Consider the following 17168-nt stretch of genomic DNA (forward strand, 5'->3'; position numbering starts at 1 on the left):
CAAAATGAATCTGGTTTAGGGTGCATTTGGATTTGTGAAGTCTTGTATTACTTTAAATTTGTTGCGGGCAAACAAGGCGAATGCTCTAGTTGCCTGCATATGTTGTGGAAATAGCTTTAAATAACAGCTGATGCGGGTTAAAGGTCAAAGCATTTGCTCGCACCTTGGCCCAATCAATTAACCTGGCTCAAAAGTGGGCGTGCCTTGTCCATTGTTTGCTTCAAGTGCGATTTTGATTGATATTTGAAATTTATGCGGCACGTTCGTTATGCTCCTTTCCTTGGCTCCAAATGCGCATGTTGTTTATTTGCACACATACGAGAATACACAAACACAAGCACAAACACCCGCACACACACACACACACACACGCATATAGCTTTATACACATGCAAGCACTGCTATGAGCGTGCTCTCCTCGACGTCAACAAACAATTTTCGACATTTCAACATTCATTAATCAAAACGGAAATTATAGCGAGTCGCTTTCCACACATATGAACTAAACAACCCGAACACAAGGCAACAACACCGCCAAAAAAACAACAACAACAACAACAACAATAGCAGGAACAAGAACAAGAGTAACTTTCTCGGCGTTTGGCTCGTTGGGCGTTTGCCTATTTGAAGTGTGCAAAAATTTGTAGCACACTTTTCGGCGCCAGCATTTAATTGAAAAGCGATGAATATTTCAGATAGAAAATGCCAGGGGGAAATTATGGGTTTAAGGACAAGAATAATTCAAAAAGCTAAGGCTTAATTAATTTCAAATCTATCTAGAAATTAAATGTTTTATGATTTTTTCTATAGATATATATTATAGTAAAGGCATATATAATATATAGTATAAATTAAATAGTATAGTAAAAGCATATATATTTTTATTAAATTGCTTACACAAAAACTTTACCGATCTCTGCAATGTCGACTATATAATCTAGCTATCCGGATCCCAACTTATAAGCGGACATGTTTTTATAGACATGACTGTAATATTAAATTGGGTCATTTCGTGACATTTTCAAAGAGTTTCAAGAGTATCAAGGGTACATTCCTTACTTTCATAATAAACAACTCAAAAGTTAGCCAATTCACGAACTAAGAAAACAATTCAGTTTTAGCACGGATCATAGCAATGGCGGATAGCATTTATCCAGAGCGTGGAAATTGTGGATGTTGTCAGCGTGAAAGGAATACTTTTGCTGCTGCTTCCAACTGCAAGCCGCAATCAGAGGGAACAAGCATTGTGGATAGCAATTGATGTGGATGGTTATTGGATGATAACAAAAAGCACTTATCCGCAGAGTGGACATTGTGGATTTTGAGTTATCCGCTTATGCTTTTAATGCTGCGGACTGCAGACAGAAGTAACGCCAAGGAGCGAGATAGCAAGTGTCGTGAACGTTCACACATATATCTATTGCGCTTACGCCAATTATCGTAACACTTTTGATCCCGTTACTTGCCTGTGTAAAGCGCAAAAGTTGGTTTTGCATTTCTGCAAGTGCCTCGATTTAGTTAGTGCGCGTTATCCGCTCTGATCGGTCGTTTTCTTGTGCGCGTGTGTATTAAATCGATTTCGTACCGAAATTAAGTTAATTATATTATTGTTATTGTGTTTAACGTGATTAGTTGTTGTCAATGGCCATTTATTTATGTGTTTTTTGTTTGTGTGTGTTATTGTATTCTTGCAAGTGCGGCGATTTAGTTTGTGCGCGTCGGCTTTTTTTTATGTGCGCGTGTGTATTAAATCGGTTTGCAAGCAAAATTAAAGTAAATATATTATTATAATTGCATTAAACGTGATTAGTTCGTGTCAGTTGTTATTTTTTGTAGTGTTTTTTTGTTTGTGTGTTTAACAAAAATGCGGTAAAATGCGCATTTGTTTTATTTTTGGCGCAGAGCTTTTTCTTTTTGGCGCACTTTTCTCTTGTGCACATACGCGACCGAGAGAGAGCGAGAAAGAGAGAATAAGTGAGTACTAAAGCACTAAAGTACTAAAACTGTGCGTACTAAAGCTCTTCTTAAACATCAAGGAATTTATATTTGTTCCCTTATATCATCAAAGGGAATTTTTATATTTTTGTCAAGAAATACGTAACGCATAGAAAGAAACATGTCCGACTCCATAAGGCATATATATTCTTGATCAGCATTGATTAAGGTTTTTTTTTTAGTCTGTTTTTCTGATTTTTAACTATTTTAAGGAAAACTGGAAAGCTTTTCTGTGTCGCAAAATATCTTTCCCATTCATTAAAAAAAATTCCCTATCAATTCGCTCTTTAGAATCAATGCTTAAATATATTTTGTATTATTATGTAACATTTAATTATATTATTATATTAAAGAAAAGGTCAAACACAGGCTTTATTGATTGAAAAATCGTTTAACGCGTGAAACGAGAAAAAAAAAAGAGCAGACCACGTGCTCCGTAAATTGGTTTTCATTAAACGGGAATTTATTAATTAAACACTGGAAAATATTTCCCGTGTGAGTGATTTCTAATGAAAAATCAACGGAAAATTAACAAACCAATACATGGAGCAGCAGGAGAAGGCAAATAGATTGAGTGTGGAAAACTGAAATTGAATTTGGAACCAGGCAATACACACACACACGCACACACACGCACACACACGCACACACCCTAGGAGCAGGGCTACCAATATTGGGGGCGACCGGCTGATAAATAGGCCCAGTGCAGTCGTGGCCTGTTGGCCATAATGTTGGCCAATTCGACGCAGCAGTAAATATGAACTGGGCCAAAGCACGGCCGGTTGGCAGAAACCCTGCCGGGTTTTGTGCCGCACAATTGAAAGCGTCGACACACACACACACACACACACACACAGGTTTACCCATCCCCCCAGCCGCCCCAGATGCATGCCATTAATAATACGCTTACGCGCTTTTGTGTGGCCAAAACTTCGCAACCCGTGGCCCACGGCCCATTGCCGCGTGCCGCGTGCCGCATAAATGCACCAAAGTGTATGTGTGTGTGTGTGTGTGCGTGTGTGTGCCGCTCCCAATGTGGAGCAGGGGGCTGTCCCAGACCCCAGGCTTCCTCTTGCGGCTTGTCATACATCGGCCAGTTTATAAGCACTTAAACATATATATATATATACACTATATGCACATGGGCCATACGATAGGTTGCCATTTGAGCTTTGCTCGCAAGCGATGCATATAAAAAAAAAGCAAACCACGACAAAGACAATAAAATATGGCAACTATAAAACAACAACAAAAAAATGGATCTTCGTATTTATTGCAGCAAGAATAAAAACAATCCATAAATTAAAGGTGCTTTAAACTTGTGCTTGAAAACTCTTGTTTGAATATATATTTCGAGAATACTTATGATTTCTCTAGAAGTAACTGAGGTTTCTGTAATTGAAGGATTAAACGCCTCAAATATGGCACGAATAGAGTCTAGGCTTAAAAGCGACAAGATATTCTCAGGGCTTAGTCCAATTGAGCTGTGTTTCTTTTTAATGCAGATGAAAGTTTTTGAAGATTTTATTAGTTTCAAGACTTTAGCACTTTTTAACTATACTTAGTACGAGTTTTTGGAGGTCTAGTCGAAAAATATTAATAGCAAGACGAAAAATCGCCCAACCAAATATACTTGGCATTATGGCAGACTCTTTCGCTTAAGTGAAAAGTTAATTTTCGCTGGAATATTAGTTAACCCAAAGCCCGACCAAGCGGAAAGTATTGACCATTGACATGACAATTATATTCTGTTCGTATAATGGACAGCTTCAAGCACTTTGACTAGCACTCCACACACACACATACATACGTATTTGTATATGTATCTATATATGTGTCGAAATTTGGTCTCAACATGGACTTAAGCACCCTTCTAAATGCTGCCACAATCCAACCAATTTGCTCTTCAATTTGCTTCTATTTTCAAAGTTCGCGTGCCAAACGCCACAAATCGATTTACATGACAGCAGCAACAAATACAAAAGAAAAAAAAAACAAAATGTAAAAAATTACAAAGCATAAAAAGAAATATGACAAAAAAAAAGCAAGAGAAAAGTAAAATTGGAGCATTTTTGAGGCGATGTTTTTCGATTTGTAACAATTATTGGTCATTACGAGGCGCAAAACAAGCAGCCCAATTTCCTTACACACCAACAAAAGACCTGCCTCCCCCCCCCCCTCGATATTTTAACCCCCTTGGCAATTATTGCACATTTCTGTGGCATACTTTGCGGCCGCTTGCAAGCACGAAGGGGCGTGGTGCCGCCCCCATTGGAAAACTCAAACCAACCACGCTAATGCTTTTGAAATAATAACAATAAATATTATTGACATGCAAAAAGGCCACAAAATGTCAGGAAATATTTATAACACGCCAGCAACAACAACAACAGCAACAACAACAACAACCCAAATTTTAGTTAATATTTGCATTCCACGTCCCCCCCCTTGCAAATACCCTTGCAGTGGGCATTTTGGCTATGCCACAACATGTGCAACGCACTCAAGTTTACTTGCATAATTTTAAGAATCTATAAACTTTAAGGGTATATTTAAGTGAACCTAACAAGAGCAAGAGAACTGAAAGGGGATACCCTAAATACCCTAAAGTCCTGGGAGATATGACAGACAGATACGACAGACAGCTATGAATGAGAGATGTGACAGATATTACAGGTAGATAACGCAGACAGATACGACAGACAAATACGACAGACACATATGTCAGATAATGCAGACAGAAATAAAGACCAGATATGACAGACAGATATGACAGACAGATATAAAAGACACATAAGCAGACAGATATGACATACAGATATGGCAGACACATATGACAGACAGATGTGTTAGACAAATACGTCAGACAGATATAATAGACACATAAGCAGACAGATATGACAGACATATATGTCAGACAGACACGACAGACAAATACGATAGACAGATATGTCAGATACAACATTCAAATAATGCAAACATATGAAGAACAGATATGACAGACATATCTGACAGACATATATAGTAGACACATGAGGCAGACAGATATTAAAAAGAGATGTGACAGACAGATATAAAAGAAAGATATAACAGACATATATGTAATCCAGAAACAACAGACAGACACGATAGACAGATATGGCAGATATCACATACAGATAGGGCAGACATATATGAAGCACAGATTTAACAGATATATCTTACAGACAGATATAATTGTTAGATAAAACAGAGATATGACAGACAGGTAAGACTGACAGTGAAATATGGCAGACATATATGACAGAAAGATACGAAAGGCAGATATGACATAAGGATACGACAGACATATTTATATATATAACATACATATATAATAGACAGACAAAAAAGACAGATATGACAGACAGGTGAGGCAGACAGATATGGCAGTGAGATATGTCAGACATATATAACAGACAGACATATCAAGCAGATGTGGCAGATATATATAACCATTTTCAATGGGTATACAAATCAGGCAAATATAGTCAAAATTTTACTGGGAATAATTTTAGCAAATTTAATTGAGCTCAATCTGATTTGAGCTATTCTTTTCTGAATATAAATTCGAATTTCTAAATACAAATACTTTTTATGATGTATTGCAGATATATATCGAACTTGGCTGGATCAGATTTGATCAGAAAAATATATCTACCATAAATAATGAAGGTAAGTGAAAATTCCAGTTCAAACATCTTTCGCTTTTCAATTTATAAAATATATCTGAAGAGAATTAGTTTGACATCGACAAACTAAATATTATAAAGTACATTAAATCTGCGGCTATCTCGGAACAATAGAATTTTTACGGAATCAAAAACCGATATATATTTTATAAAGTATATTTAATTTTCGGCTTTCCCAAACGCTTTATTTGGTTCGTTTTGTTGCTGGTTACGGGCGAGCGCAATTATTAGTAATTGTTTTGCAGGCGCTGCTGTAATTATGTGAATAATTTCACAAATGATGCTATACGTGGGCGTGGTTCAATGTCCGCCCCCCAGCCTCCCCCCTCCACTGAACGCAAACTTCCTCGGCCCAAATGTGCGCTTTAATTTTTCGCATTTTGCGTGTATTTTTAATTGAAATGCGCGCTGACATTTTTATGGCTTTTCGTTTAGTTTTTAGTCGCAATTTGGCCAAAATGTTGCAGTTTATTTATTGAAATTTATTGGCTTCGGTTATTTGGTTTGGCGTTGTTTAAGCAGATACCATTTAAAATTCAATAAAATTCAGAGCTTCGAAAATGACTTCGCATGGGTGGGGAGGGGGCCGATTGGGTAATTTCTCTGTGCAAGTGTGTGTGTGTTTTTTTTAATGTGACAGCCAGATGTTTTTCCGCCTGCTTTGCTTTTCTTTTTTTTAAATTCATTTGGTTTAGCTTGCCAAATGCGTTTTAATGTTGTTTGAACATTATTCTGGACAGGGGTTAAAAGTGTTTCCTAAATGCAATTAACCTGAATATAAATAGAAATGCCCTTTAGAAGTTGTCAAGCGTTTGTGTATTACATATATAAATGATAAAACACAGGCTCAAACCAATGCCTGAATTGACGAATATGGAAAATCAGGCTTACCAACCGGAACCTTAAGACAAGGCGTTCGTCAACCGAAATACCAAATCAATTTCTCTCTAATCGCAAGATATCTGAAGTCAACTTTGATAAATAGAACGCCTTTATTTAATATATATGTTTCTTAACATTTATATTACGATAAATTGCAACATTTCTGTGTACAGACAATGAAACTTCGTTGATTTTTAGAGTTCTTTGTGAAAATGTATTTGAAACGCTTATCGGGAAATCCTTCTCGTTTGAATGAAAGGATCATCAGAAAACCAACATGGCCCGAAGCTGTTGTTCTTAAACTATTCACTAAACAATTGACTTTAACTTATTTCAAATTGATTTCAATTTTGCAGAAACAAGAATTGTTTAGTTATATGAGACATTTGACGTTTGGCACTAAACTTGCTAAGGCAAAGCCCGGAAAATATCCGAGCTTCTGTTCAATAATAACTTAATGAATATATCTATGTTTTTATGTAGTGTTCATTTTAAATTAATTTAATTTTTAATTCATATCTAATGTTAGAGAAATTGTTTGCTGCATATCATAAAATAGTCTGGTAAATTCGTCAAATATTGATCTCTTTAGTTTCAACTTTGATTAGGTTAATTAATAAATTGAGAATACTTTAAGTTAGCTTTAAATAGTTTTTTTTTTTAGCAAAAGCAAACAACAGCCGTTTAATGTGCCCAACGTTTGGGTTGCATATCTATTGATATAGCCTTGTCTCATTTGCCTGGACTTGAGTATTTGTTGCCTTTGTTCCATATTTCGCATAATGCTGGCAAAATTCCCAGCAGCAAGGCTGTGTTTTTTTTTTTTCTAACCCACGGGACAGACAAAGGCTGTTGCAGTTTTGTAGTTGTTGCCGTTGTTGTTGGTATATTACTTATTGTCCTGCTCGGTTGCATCATTTCCATTATTTTTGTTTTGCATCTTGTGCCGCACTTCAAGCGCTTTTCCACTTGAGCAGCGAGCTTTTCTTTGCTCGCACTCGAGCGGCGCTTCAATTCGCACTTCACCTGAAGAGTCGACCCAGGTGAAGCGATTCCGTTTTCAATGCAACCGCCTGCCTACCCTCTCTCCGCTCTCGGCCAAACTGTGCCATAAATGACAATCGAAGGCTGCAGCAATATTCAGTCCCCCCACCACCTCCCTCCCTCCCTCTGCCATGCTTTGGTCGAACCGCATCACAATTAAAAAAGAAGCATCCATTTTTTTTTTGCCTATTTTTTTGTTCTATTTGTTATTTTTGTCTTTTGCATTTTTAAGTGTATTTGTGTTTAATTAAAATACTTTTCACACTTTGGCTCTGTTGATTGCATATTGAATATTTTGCCAGCGCCCTTTGCCGCTGACTGTTTGACTGATTGACTCACTGACTGACTGCCAAACTAAAAAACTTTTGCGCTGGCATTTTATTTTTTTTCTGTTGTATATTCTGTTCACTTTTTGCCATTCGCAGCATTGTGCATCGGTTAAAAATGATTTGCATTGTTTGCTAACTGAAAGTATTTTAATATAGTTTTTTTTTTTTCGGCATCTCGTTCAACATTTGCTGCAGCTATTTTCTAGCTATTTTCATTAAGCGTCGTCTGCACTTTTGCCTGCTTTCTGTTGCAGGTAACTTTTGGGCGGCAAGTTCTATGAAAATGTAAATAAAAATTTAAGCTAAAAGTTAACTTAAATATTTGCTACTTTTAAGTGCTCTCCACATATATTTCAGTCTCGAACTTAGATTAAATCAACTTTAACTCTTCATTCAAAAAAATAAAATATTAAATTAAGAGCAGCTTGCTTAAGATTTTCGTTCATGAATCATGATTGCAAATTTCTATAAATTTTATCTGTTATATTTTCATATTCTCTAGATAATTATAATTAATTGAAAGCTTAGCTCAATTAATTTCATATAAATTGCTTCTCCTTGGCAGAAACTTTTGTTAAATGTATATTAAAAACACGGAAATTCACAAAAGGGCATAAAAAAAATACGCTTCAAAGTAAAATTGTTGCCTGCGCATTTCTAATACACTTTTAATTAGATTCGATTACTTTTCAATTTTGCCCAGGCTAATTGATTGCAATAGACATACCGAACGTTATATCCTCATTAAATACTATTTACACACACGCACTCGCACCTTGCATTGAGTTTTAATTAATTGTCAGTGGCGTTGTGAAGTTTCTCTGAGTAATTAATTATAATTTTCTTCGATTTCAAAGCAGAAACAGAAACAACTTCTTGAGGCCGATTAAGAGCTCGCACTCAATACGTGCAGAGCTCATTAACTTAATCGATTTCGCTAACCAGATTCAAGATAAACTGGCTTTAATTTAGCCGAAATTTAGAAAAAAACGGTTTTTGCATAAATTTGTACATACCCAAAAAGTGCAGCTACGCTTGACAACTAAATTTGGTTCGTTGTATTAATTTTTGGTTTCGTTTTGATTGTTTAAATATCCGCACTTGTTCTCAATTGATTTATGACGTTTTGACATTTATTTTGAATAACACACAAACTCGTATTTGTATTGTATTAATTAGTATATAGTATATATATTTTATGTGGGCTTGTGAGCTGCTGCGAAACTGGGCAGCTGTTTTGAAGAAAAAAGCAATTAGGATATGTGATTTGAAGATTTAGAAGTCGGCGCAACACAGTCTAAGATAAGTATTCAGACATTTTGCAATAAATTTACAAATGCAAATTCAAATAAAAACAAAGGAAATGTATATGTGTATAAATAATATATTTGATTCAGATGGTCTGCGCATAAAAAGAAATGTGACATGTTCTATATGAAATAAATTTCAATTTTTAAAGCACACTTTTCGGCTGAATGCAGCTCCTGGCAAAGCTGCCTAGAGTTGTTAGTACTATTAAATATGTAGTTTATGCTTTTTAATTGGCAACAGACTATGAACGCATCTATTAAGAATATCACTTTGAGCAATTTATCCTTGGACATGCCTGGGATTCAAAGCCGGTCGCCGGCTGCCCATTCCATTTTAGTTGGCTTGTTAACTTGGCCAACTCAGCTGCTAAAATAATGCCCGTAACATGCATAAAATATGCAGATGCCAGTCATAAGCATGGCAAGGCGAAGCCCGGCACCGAAATGGAATGCATTACAGAGTGCGGCACAGCTGATGCCACTTTCAAGTTGTGTTCAGCAGACTCAACAAACAAAACAAAAAGAAGGCATGAAAAAGCAGCTGCCAGCTAGTGAAAATGACACTACACAGAGCCTTGTGCCCACCCAAAAGCGTATACTTTATTTTTGTTAATATTATTTGTAGCAATTACACGCAGTTTCGCTTGAAGTGTGGCTGCTGCCTGCTGCTGCCAGTTTGTTTGGCCAACTTGTCAAATTTGATACGCTTGGCGCTTTCGGGCGCTGCAAATGTTGCCGCTATCTCTATGGCCGCACGGCGCCAGAGAACTCTCGAACTTTTCGCTTAAATCGTTCGTTTGCAACTGAAGCGACCGTTGCACACAGCTCGCCAAAATCGCTGCACTCGTTCGAGACGCGACCGTTGCCAGCCAGTCAGCCAACAGAGGCAGCAGCAGAGGCGACAGCAGCAGAGGCGACAGCAGCAGCAGCAGCAGCAGCAGCAGCAGCAGCCACAGCCAAAGGCTTCCAATGCGAACCGAAGCTCAGGCGAATCGGCGAATGTTGCCCAAAAGCAAACAAAACAGAGAAATGGCGCCGGTTACCGTTAGACGCAAGCATTCGTGACCCATTCCCAAAGCGTTCCGCACACGAGTTGAGCGAAGTTAACAAGCAGCTGTTAATATTATTGTTGCCATTACGAACAGCTCTCAATGTGATTAATTTTTTTTTTTAATAATAACACAAGTAAGACAAACTTTATGCAAACAATTTAAATATGCATCATAAATAGTTTGTTGGGCTTTTGCTGTGAGAGAGCATTTGACGCTCTCATGCTCGTTTTATGGCGCTCTGCATGCTGTTGCACATTCGGGAAATGCACTGGAAACGACTGGAAAGTGGAAGCGACAGTGCACCGTTCGCCAGTTGACAAATCTACATTCACTTGACAGCCAACAGCTGTGAAGGATAGCAGAGAGCGGGAGCTAGGCTGGCGATATGTAGGGAAAACTTGTTTTATGCGCTGTAAAAATTCGAAGAAATTATGTTTAAGCATATGGAAATTAAGGCCAATAAATTGGTCAATATTAATTCACACATTAATATTTAATAACAATGTGGGACTAAGTCAAAAAATTAGCTTATTTAACATATTTTTCATTTAACAAACCCAAATATTACAAGCTGTATTTAAACTTAACTAAAAGACTCTTTAACAGTTTTCAACAATTAACTAAAAGCCGCTTCCAGTCAAGAACTCTCTTAAATAAACAAAGACGCGCTCTTAAATGGCGTTGCCATAAAGAACTTCCAGTGTTTCACTGTGCCAAAACGTTCCGCCGAAGCTGCTATAAAGCTTCCAGGAGCACCTATGCCAGAGCGTAGGCTCGTCTTTTAACATTCCCTCTCTCTCCCTTTCTCTGTCTCTCTCTGTCTCTCTCTCGGACTGCCGAGAGAGTGTTAACAGCGCACTGTTACTCTGCCCAAAATGCTGTGCTCCACATTTCAAAGCCACAAATTGCCGGCAGCTGACACTTTCGAGATGTCACTCCTAACGGCACGGAGGCCACTCGAAGGCGCCACACGGCGATTTACGAGCACGAACTGCAAACGAAGTGCGAAAGCCAAAAGACAGTCGCCGTCGGTGGCACGAGCAACAACAACAGCTGCTGTTGCTGCAGCTGCTGCCGCTCACATGGATGAGCCTGCCTCAAGGAAAAGAAGTGAACGCAAGGCTCGCACCGGCCGGCGCGGTTATAAATTATGGAGAGCGGGAATTTTTAGAGATTTGCGCTTAGCGATTTTAAATTTATTTTAACGTTACAACTGTGGGGGGGGGGGCCTTAAAGCATGCTATAAAAAAAGCTGGCAACAGTGGACGCTGAAACTGTTAACGGTAATCAGCTTTCCATTTGAAATGCTGCAGCCACTGCCACACCTCTCGCCCACACGCACAACTGACAATGCGCCACCTGGCCCACACCTGTGACCACAAATGCCCAAAAATTCGTATATAGTTTTCACGTTCATCCGCTTACAGAGCGCGGCTTTTGTTCCATTCCATTTCATGGCATGCCTGGCCTACAACTGCCTCCCCCCCACAACCCCGGCAATCCCCAGCATTTCCACCTCCAACCCGCCACCCAGCACTCTCGCAAGTGTTGCTACTGTTAGGGTGGCCCCAAATCAATTGCTCGCAACATGACTAAATCTTTTGGATACATGAAATTTGTTTAGTTTGCTCTGCTTTGGCGCCCCGCGTTCCGTGTGAAGTGTGCTCTCGATGGTGGGCGTGGCATGAGGTGGCGTAGGGATGCCCGATGGACCGGGCATTGATTACAACTGGCAATTTTTCAGCTTGTTGCACATTTGGCGTGTTATGTTGCATGCAACGTGCGGCTTCGCTGGGGCCAGGTGTTTGTTGTTCAAGTCGATTGTGTGTGATGAACAGCAACAGCAGCAGCAACAGCAGCAGCAGCAGCAGGCACACAAACGCATCAGATTACAGCCAGCTACAAAGAGGAATGTATTTTAACTTAATACATAAATACCTAGAAGCATGCACAGAAGCTAATTATTGAAGTGAATATGTAATATCTGAGCATGTTAACAATTCAAAGTGAATGCGTTTGTTATCCAGAGCTAATTATTGAAGTGAATAATATAAATAATGCAGAGTGCATGCAAAACGAGTTATTTGGGAGCTAATTATTGAAGTGAATAATATTACTAATTCATATTTAGTAATAATATTACTAATTCATATTTAGTAATAATATTACTAATTCATATTTAGTAAGCATTAATCATTAAATTAGTTTTCGATAAAGCTGTGCTTCAAGGGCCAAAAGATAAGTGGAAGATATGCGTAACAAGCACAAATTAACAAAGATGCTTTTAAGCGTTGTACTTACAAGAATAAGACTGTTGGATACCCTGTTATATATGGAAGAACTGTTTTAAGTAGATCCGGTTGAGCTTAGTTAAGTTATTGTTGAAAACTATACGACCTGCTGCCCGTGCACTGTCCGTATTAAAGGTAGAAATATGGCAAATTTTTAATTTTCGAAAGTATCTCTAAGATACAAAAGTATCTCTGAGATTCAAAAGTAGAATTATCTCTGAACTATCTATGTATCTCTGAACTATAAATGTATCTCTGAGTTTCAAATGTATCTCTGAGATACAAACGTATCTGCATGCATTTGTAAAATAAAATAGTATCTACAATAGTATCTGTGAGATATTTTGATATCTAAGCGATACAAAATTATCTGAGTCACCCCTAGAAGCTATAGGACATAGATACATTTCTTGAGTACGACTTTTTGACAAGCCCCCTTTAATTTCGAGTGTGTCGCTATGATATTGCATATCTGTCTAGTCTATTAAATGAAAACTTCTTTTAGCTGTGGGCTAATGCAGAATCGTCTACCTGAATCGTTAGTATTTTTATTTGTATTATTATTTCTTTTACAATTTTTTTTTCAAATTACCTTCACACATAAAAATTGGAGCTTTGATATTTTAGACATTTTAAAAATTTTCAAAAATTTTCTTATGCTTAAAGCAAAGCTTTATCTAAAGTGCAGCAAAGGCATAAAATGAATTCACTCGTAAGATTTTTGATATTCGTAGCATGTCTCAACCTACTATGCCTTATGCGATTACTTTACGAGGTATTCAAATAGTCGAATTGGTGCACCTCGAAGGCGAGAATCTCTTATCAATATTTTTATTCAAGGCTTCCTTTATATGACATTGAAGTTTGAACAGTTTTGGCATTTGTGATTTTTCGGTACAATTCAAAATTTCTATGCTAAATGGAGAAAAATATCAAACTCAGCTCTAAAAGCTACTACCAAAATACTGAAACCACACAAATACTTATACCTAAACCTAATACAATATTTATCTCTACGAACTGAAACCACATTATAAATATGGCATGCTTTAAGCGCGACAGGCTCGACTGCGAATGTCCCGTAGAGTGTCCGAAAGTCCAGCTAACCAAGGAACGTCGCTACACCTGGATGAATTCCAGTGGTTGCATAGTCAGTCGCCCGCTGACGAACTACGAGTGCCAGCTGGAGGATGAGGTGCAGAAGCTGCAGGATGCGCTATTTTCTTTATCCTCGCACTATGCCAAAATTCAGTTTCGTTTGCGTCAGATAGCCACAGCCTCGGGCTACGAGCAGGAGTGTCTGCTGCGCGAACTGGAGCGGGTCACATGCCAGGGCATCGATGACAGACACAACGAGCTGCCCAACCTGTTGAGCGACTCGCACAGGCTGGGCAATGTGCGTGGCAAGCAGCATAAGATCATCTCAGATATCAGGAGTCGGCTCACGAACCTGGCCGAAGTGACCGATGTCTGTTTCTGCGCAGAGTCCGAGAGTAGCTACAATTTGCGTAGACACCATCAGCGAGAGCTGGACGAAGCGCCTTTCGAGGAAACACCATTACCTGCCACAGAGGAGCATGAGAAGAACTGTTCGTGTGTCGTTTGTCAGGAACGTTTGGAGGAAAAATGCAAAGTGCCAGCCTATGAGCGGGGTTTTCTGTCGGAGACCTGGCCAAACGAGGACTGCATTGAAGAAACCCAAACCCAAACCAAGCAGAAGAAGAAAAAGTCTAATAAATATAGTCTGGAAAAACTATTAATTGAGCAATCGAGCCTGTTAAATCCAAGTCGCACCGGTGCAAGCCGCACAGTTATAAGTTCTGCTAGTGGTAAAAAAGGTCCCAAGGAAGTAAATTCCATGCAAAGAAATTCACGAATCAGCGGCGTACAAAGCGCCAGAAGTCTCAATCGCACAGTTTCTGTTAACAGTAAAAGTAAATCGAAAAGTAATCAGGAAATTAAAAGACAAAACAAAAGTGTAGTGCAAAAGCCACCAACGCAAAGCTCTAAATGCTGGCAAGTGCAACGCAGAAAATCTAACGAGCCGCAAAAATTCTCGCCAAGAAACTCGAGAATGCAAAACGCTTTAGATGCAGCTGAGGCTGGGGAAAAGTGCGTGCCTGGTTGCAAATGTCCGGGATCGAAGCGCATGAGTCAACGGGACCTTGCATTAATGCAAAACTACAAGACTCAAATGGAGCTGAAAAAGAGCAAGTCTAGAAATAGAGCTCAGGGCTCTAAGTTGAAAAACGATATAGAAGGTAATACAGAAACAGAATCGACACGGAGATGCCAGAGCTGCTGCAGTAATCCTGTAGAGTATAAAACGAAAAACACGAATATGAATGGAGCCAAGGACACAAACCGATTTAAACCACAGAGCTGCACAACGCTATACTCTGGCAATCAAGTAGAGCATAAGGGGAAAACGACAAATTTCAAAAAAGCCAAAGAATCACCACGAATAAGTCCTCAAGGCTCCGAAATGCAATACTACAAAAATCATGTTGAGATACGAAGAGACAGCAAGGTCAAGTCTCAAAATTTCAAAGCAAGTTGCCCACAGACCTGCATAACGATATGCCCCGGCAATCAGGCGCAACAAAATGTGCATATCAAGAGATCAACACGCTGTAGCATTCAGAACTCACTGCTGCAATACCCAGACAATCAAGTAAAGCACAAAAATAAAAGCATTCATAACAATAGTGCTAGGGAATCACCCCGTAGTAGCTCACCAAGCCCGAGAATTCAATCTCCTCCCGAACGAGTAGAGCAGACTAAGAGCCTGAAGGCAAGTAAATCCACATACAGAGCCCAATCGAACGGACAAAGTACTCCTCCAAGTGAGTTAATGCAATGCGATGGAAATCAAGATGCTTGTGAGATAAGCAAGTCCAGCATTAGATCGAAGGAATCTCAACAGCGCCCGGCCAAAAGAGTGCAATACCAGAATCTGGATTGTGACTGCGAAAGCGATTCGGAGCTAAGTTCCGGTTGTCAAAACCACCAACAAGACAGCAGCCAAGAAACCGTCCATAGCCGGGAAACCGATTGCAGGGAGGGAGATACACAGGTCCCAAGGTACAACTGTGCCTTGGCAGAGATGTCCACATGTTTTGTTCATAAGCGCAACGCAAGAACATTATGCGATGAGCGATCTTGTACGGGTGTTTGTTCTAAAACTTGTACATGCTGGGATCAGCTGCCGGATGAGAGTAGCAAGAAGCCAAGCAAAAAAGAATTGAAAACTTGTGACAAGGAAACCTGCGCTATTAAGCAGGCTAAAAGGCAGGCGAAAAAGAAGCCCGAAAAGAAAGAGAGCAAAAAGGATTTGAAATCAAAATCCATGACCATGATACCAAACGTAAAGCCATTGACACCAGCACTAAAGCCTCCACGCAACTTTGTCGAGAGCCAGAAGAATAGTTACCTAATCTATCCAAATGTTCCCGCCAAATATGGTTCGCCAACCAAAGAGAAATGTGGTCGACGTTTCTGTAGATTGTTTTGTAACAAGCTAAGCAGAAGCTCGGTAGATCCAAATATTAAGAAGAAGCCTGACAAAAAAGAACTTAAACTAAGCGAAAGCCTCACTAACCCCTGCCCACAAACGTCAAACAGCCAAGGCCGCGAGACTGTGCTTCAAGAACTAAAGTAAGTAAACTAAGATTCAGTGCCTAAAGCGAAGCTAACACACACGATTTGTCCCAAAGGTCTCGCTTCAGAGCGAAAGAGTCGAGCGCAAATGAGGGAGGCTGGCGACTAGTTAAGCTATAATCATAAGTTATCTTAAAACACTCTCAAACAATGGCAGGAACTCTCTGGAGCCACGTTGAAAGTGTTTTAGTTTAGTTTAGGATTATACTTGCTTCCAATAACTGGTAGATCGTATGATTTATATTGTATGATGGCATGTTATGTAAGCCGTAGTAAATGTTAACTGGACTCAGGTTCAGCAGATGTGCCATGCCCAGGGTCTTGGGTGAGTAATAGGCTGTAAAGAATTCATATATATATATAGATATAAATTAAATATTTCACTCAGAGATCATCTCACCATAGGCAGAAGCTGGCTCCTGCTGTTGATCTTGGCCAAGAATACCAAAGTGCAAAGTCAAATGCGTCTGTCATTATATAGAAGTTTAGTGTTTGGATATTTAGTAAAATAATAAAGAGCTCTCTATATATTGTTGTTTATAATTCAACTCGATATGCTTTTGTGACCGAATCTCCAATTGGAGCTGTCTGTTTGGTTTGGATTATCAATTATTTGGCGATCCCAAGTGCAGCCTGCAAATCTCTGACAAAACCAACAATTTTATTGACTCAGAATCGTACAGATAGTACGCTACCCTAAATGCTGCTGGCCATGGTCATTGAACCCCGGCCAGCATCCCCTAACCGGCGCTCTCTACCAAGGCTAACACACACAATACGCCTGAATCAAGGGAACCAGTTTTTATAGTCGTGACGCGTCGCAGCCAGCGTTTTGGCAATTTTCCGCGCATGTCGAAAGTATTTTTGCAGTCTGTTAGGTAGAGGACCGTGCCGT

At 39.1% G+C, this 17168-nt stretch overlaps 2 protein-coding genes and 1 long non-coding RNA gene across 14 annotated transcripts in view; 2 read left to right on the plus strand and 1 right to left on the minus strand.

Annotated features, from left to right (window-relative positions):
• nrm (neuromusculin) overlaps positions 1-10059 on the minus strand; it is a 220550-nt gene extending 210491 nt beyond the window's left edge. For 10 of the 11 annotated variants that reach the window (XR_011416361.1, XR_011416360.1, XM_070208074.1 and 7 more), the window contains exons 1-2: positions 9903-10059; positions 8977-9192 (exon numbers count right to left, since the gene is read on the minus strand). The gene's annotated coding sequence lies outside the window, so the exon portion shown is untranslated. Of the gene's footprint in view, positions 1-8976 lie in introns of all 11 variants that reach the window. The other variant, XM_070208064.1, reaches the window with a different exon arrangement.
• Positions 1-17168, plus strand: part of LOC116650694 (uncharacterized) — a 147143-nt gene that overhangs the window by 51474 nt on the left and 78501 nt on the right. The window contains exon 4 of the long non-coding RNA XR_004303741.2: positions 5625-5688. This is a non-coding gene — a long non-coding RNA (uncharacterized lncRNA). The remainder of the gene's footprint in view (positions 1-5624; positions 5689-17168) is intronic.
• On the plus strand, positions 13283-16821 carry LOC6624684 (probable replication factor C subunit 1). Of its 2 annotated transcripts, none has more exons than XM_015175866.3 (3): positions 13283-16270; positions 16330-16598; positions 16662-16821. In XM_015175866.3, the coding sequence occupies exons 1-2, from the start codon at positions 13653-13655 to the stop codon at positions 16391-16393; spliced, it is 2682 nt and encodes an 893-aa protein (XP_015031352.1). In that variant the 5' UTR covers positions 13283-13652; the 3' UTR covers positions 16394-16598; positions 16662-16821. The 2 variants fall into 2 exon arrangements, with proteins under 2 accessions (XP_015031352.1, XP_032291015.1); XM_032435124.2 differs by having other exon boundaries at positions 16679-16821.

Source organism: Drosophila virilis, chromosome 3, assembly GCF_030788295.1.
Source record: "Drosophila virilis strain 15010-1051.87 chromosome 3, Dvir_AGI_RSII-ME, whole genome shotgun sequence".
Taxonomy (NCBI): domain Eukaryota; kingdom Metazoa; phylum Arthropoda; class Insecta; order Diptera; family Drosophilidae; genus Drosophila; species Drosophila virilis.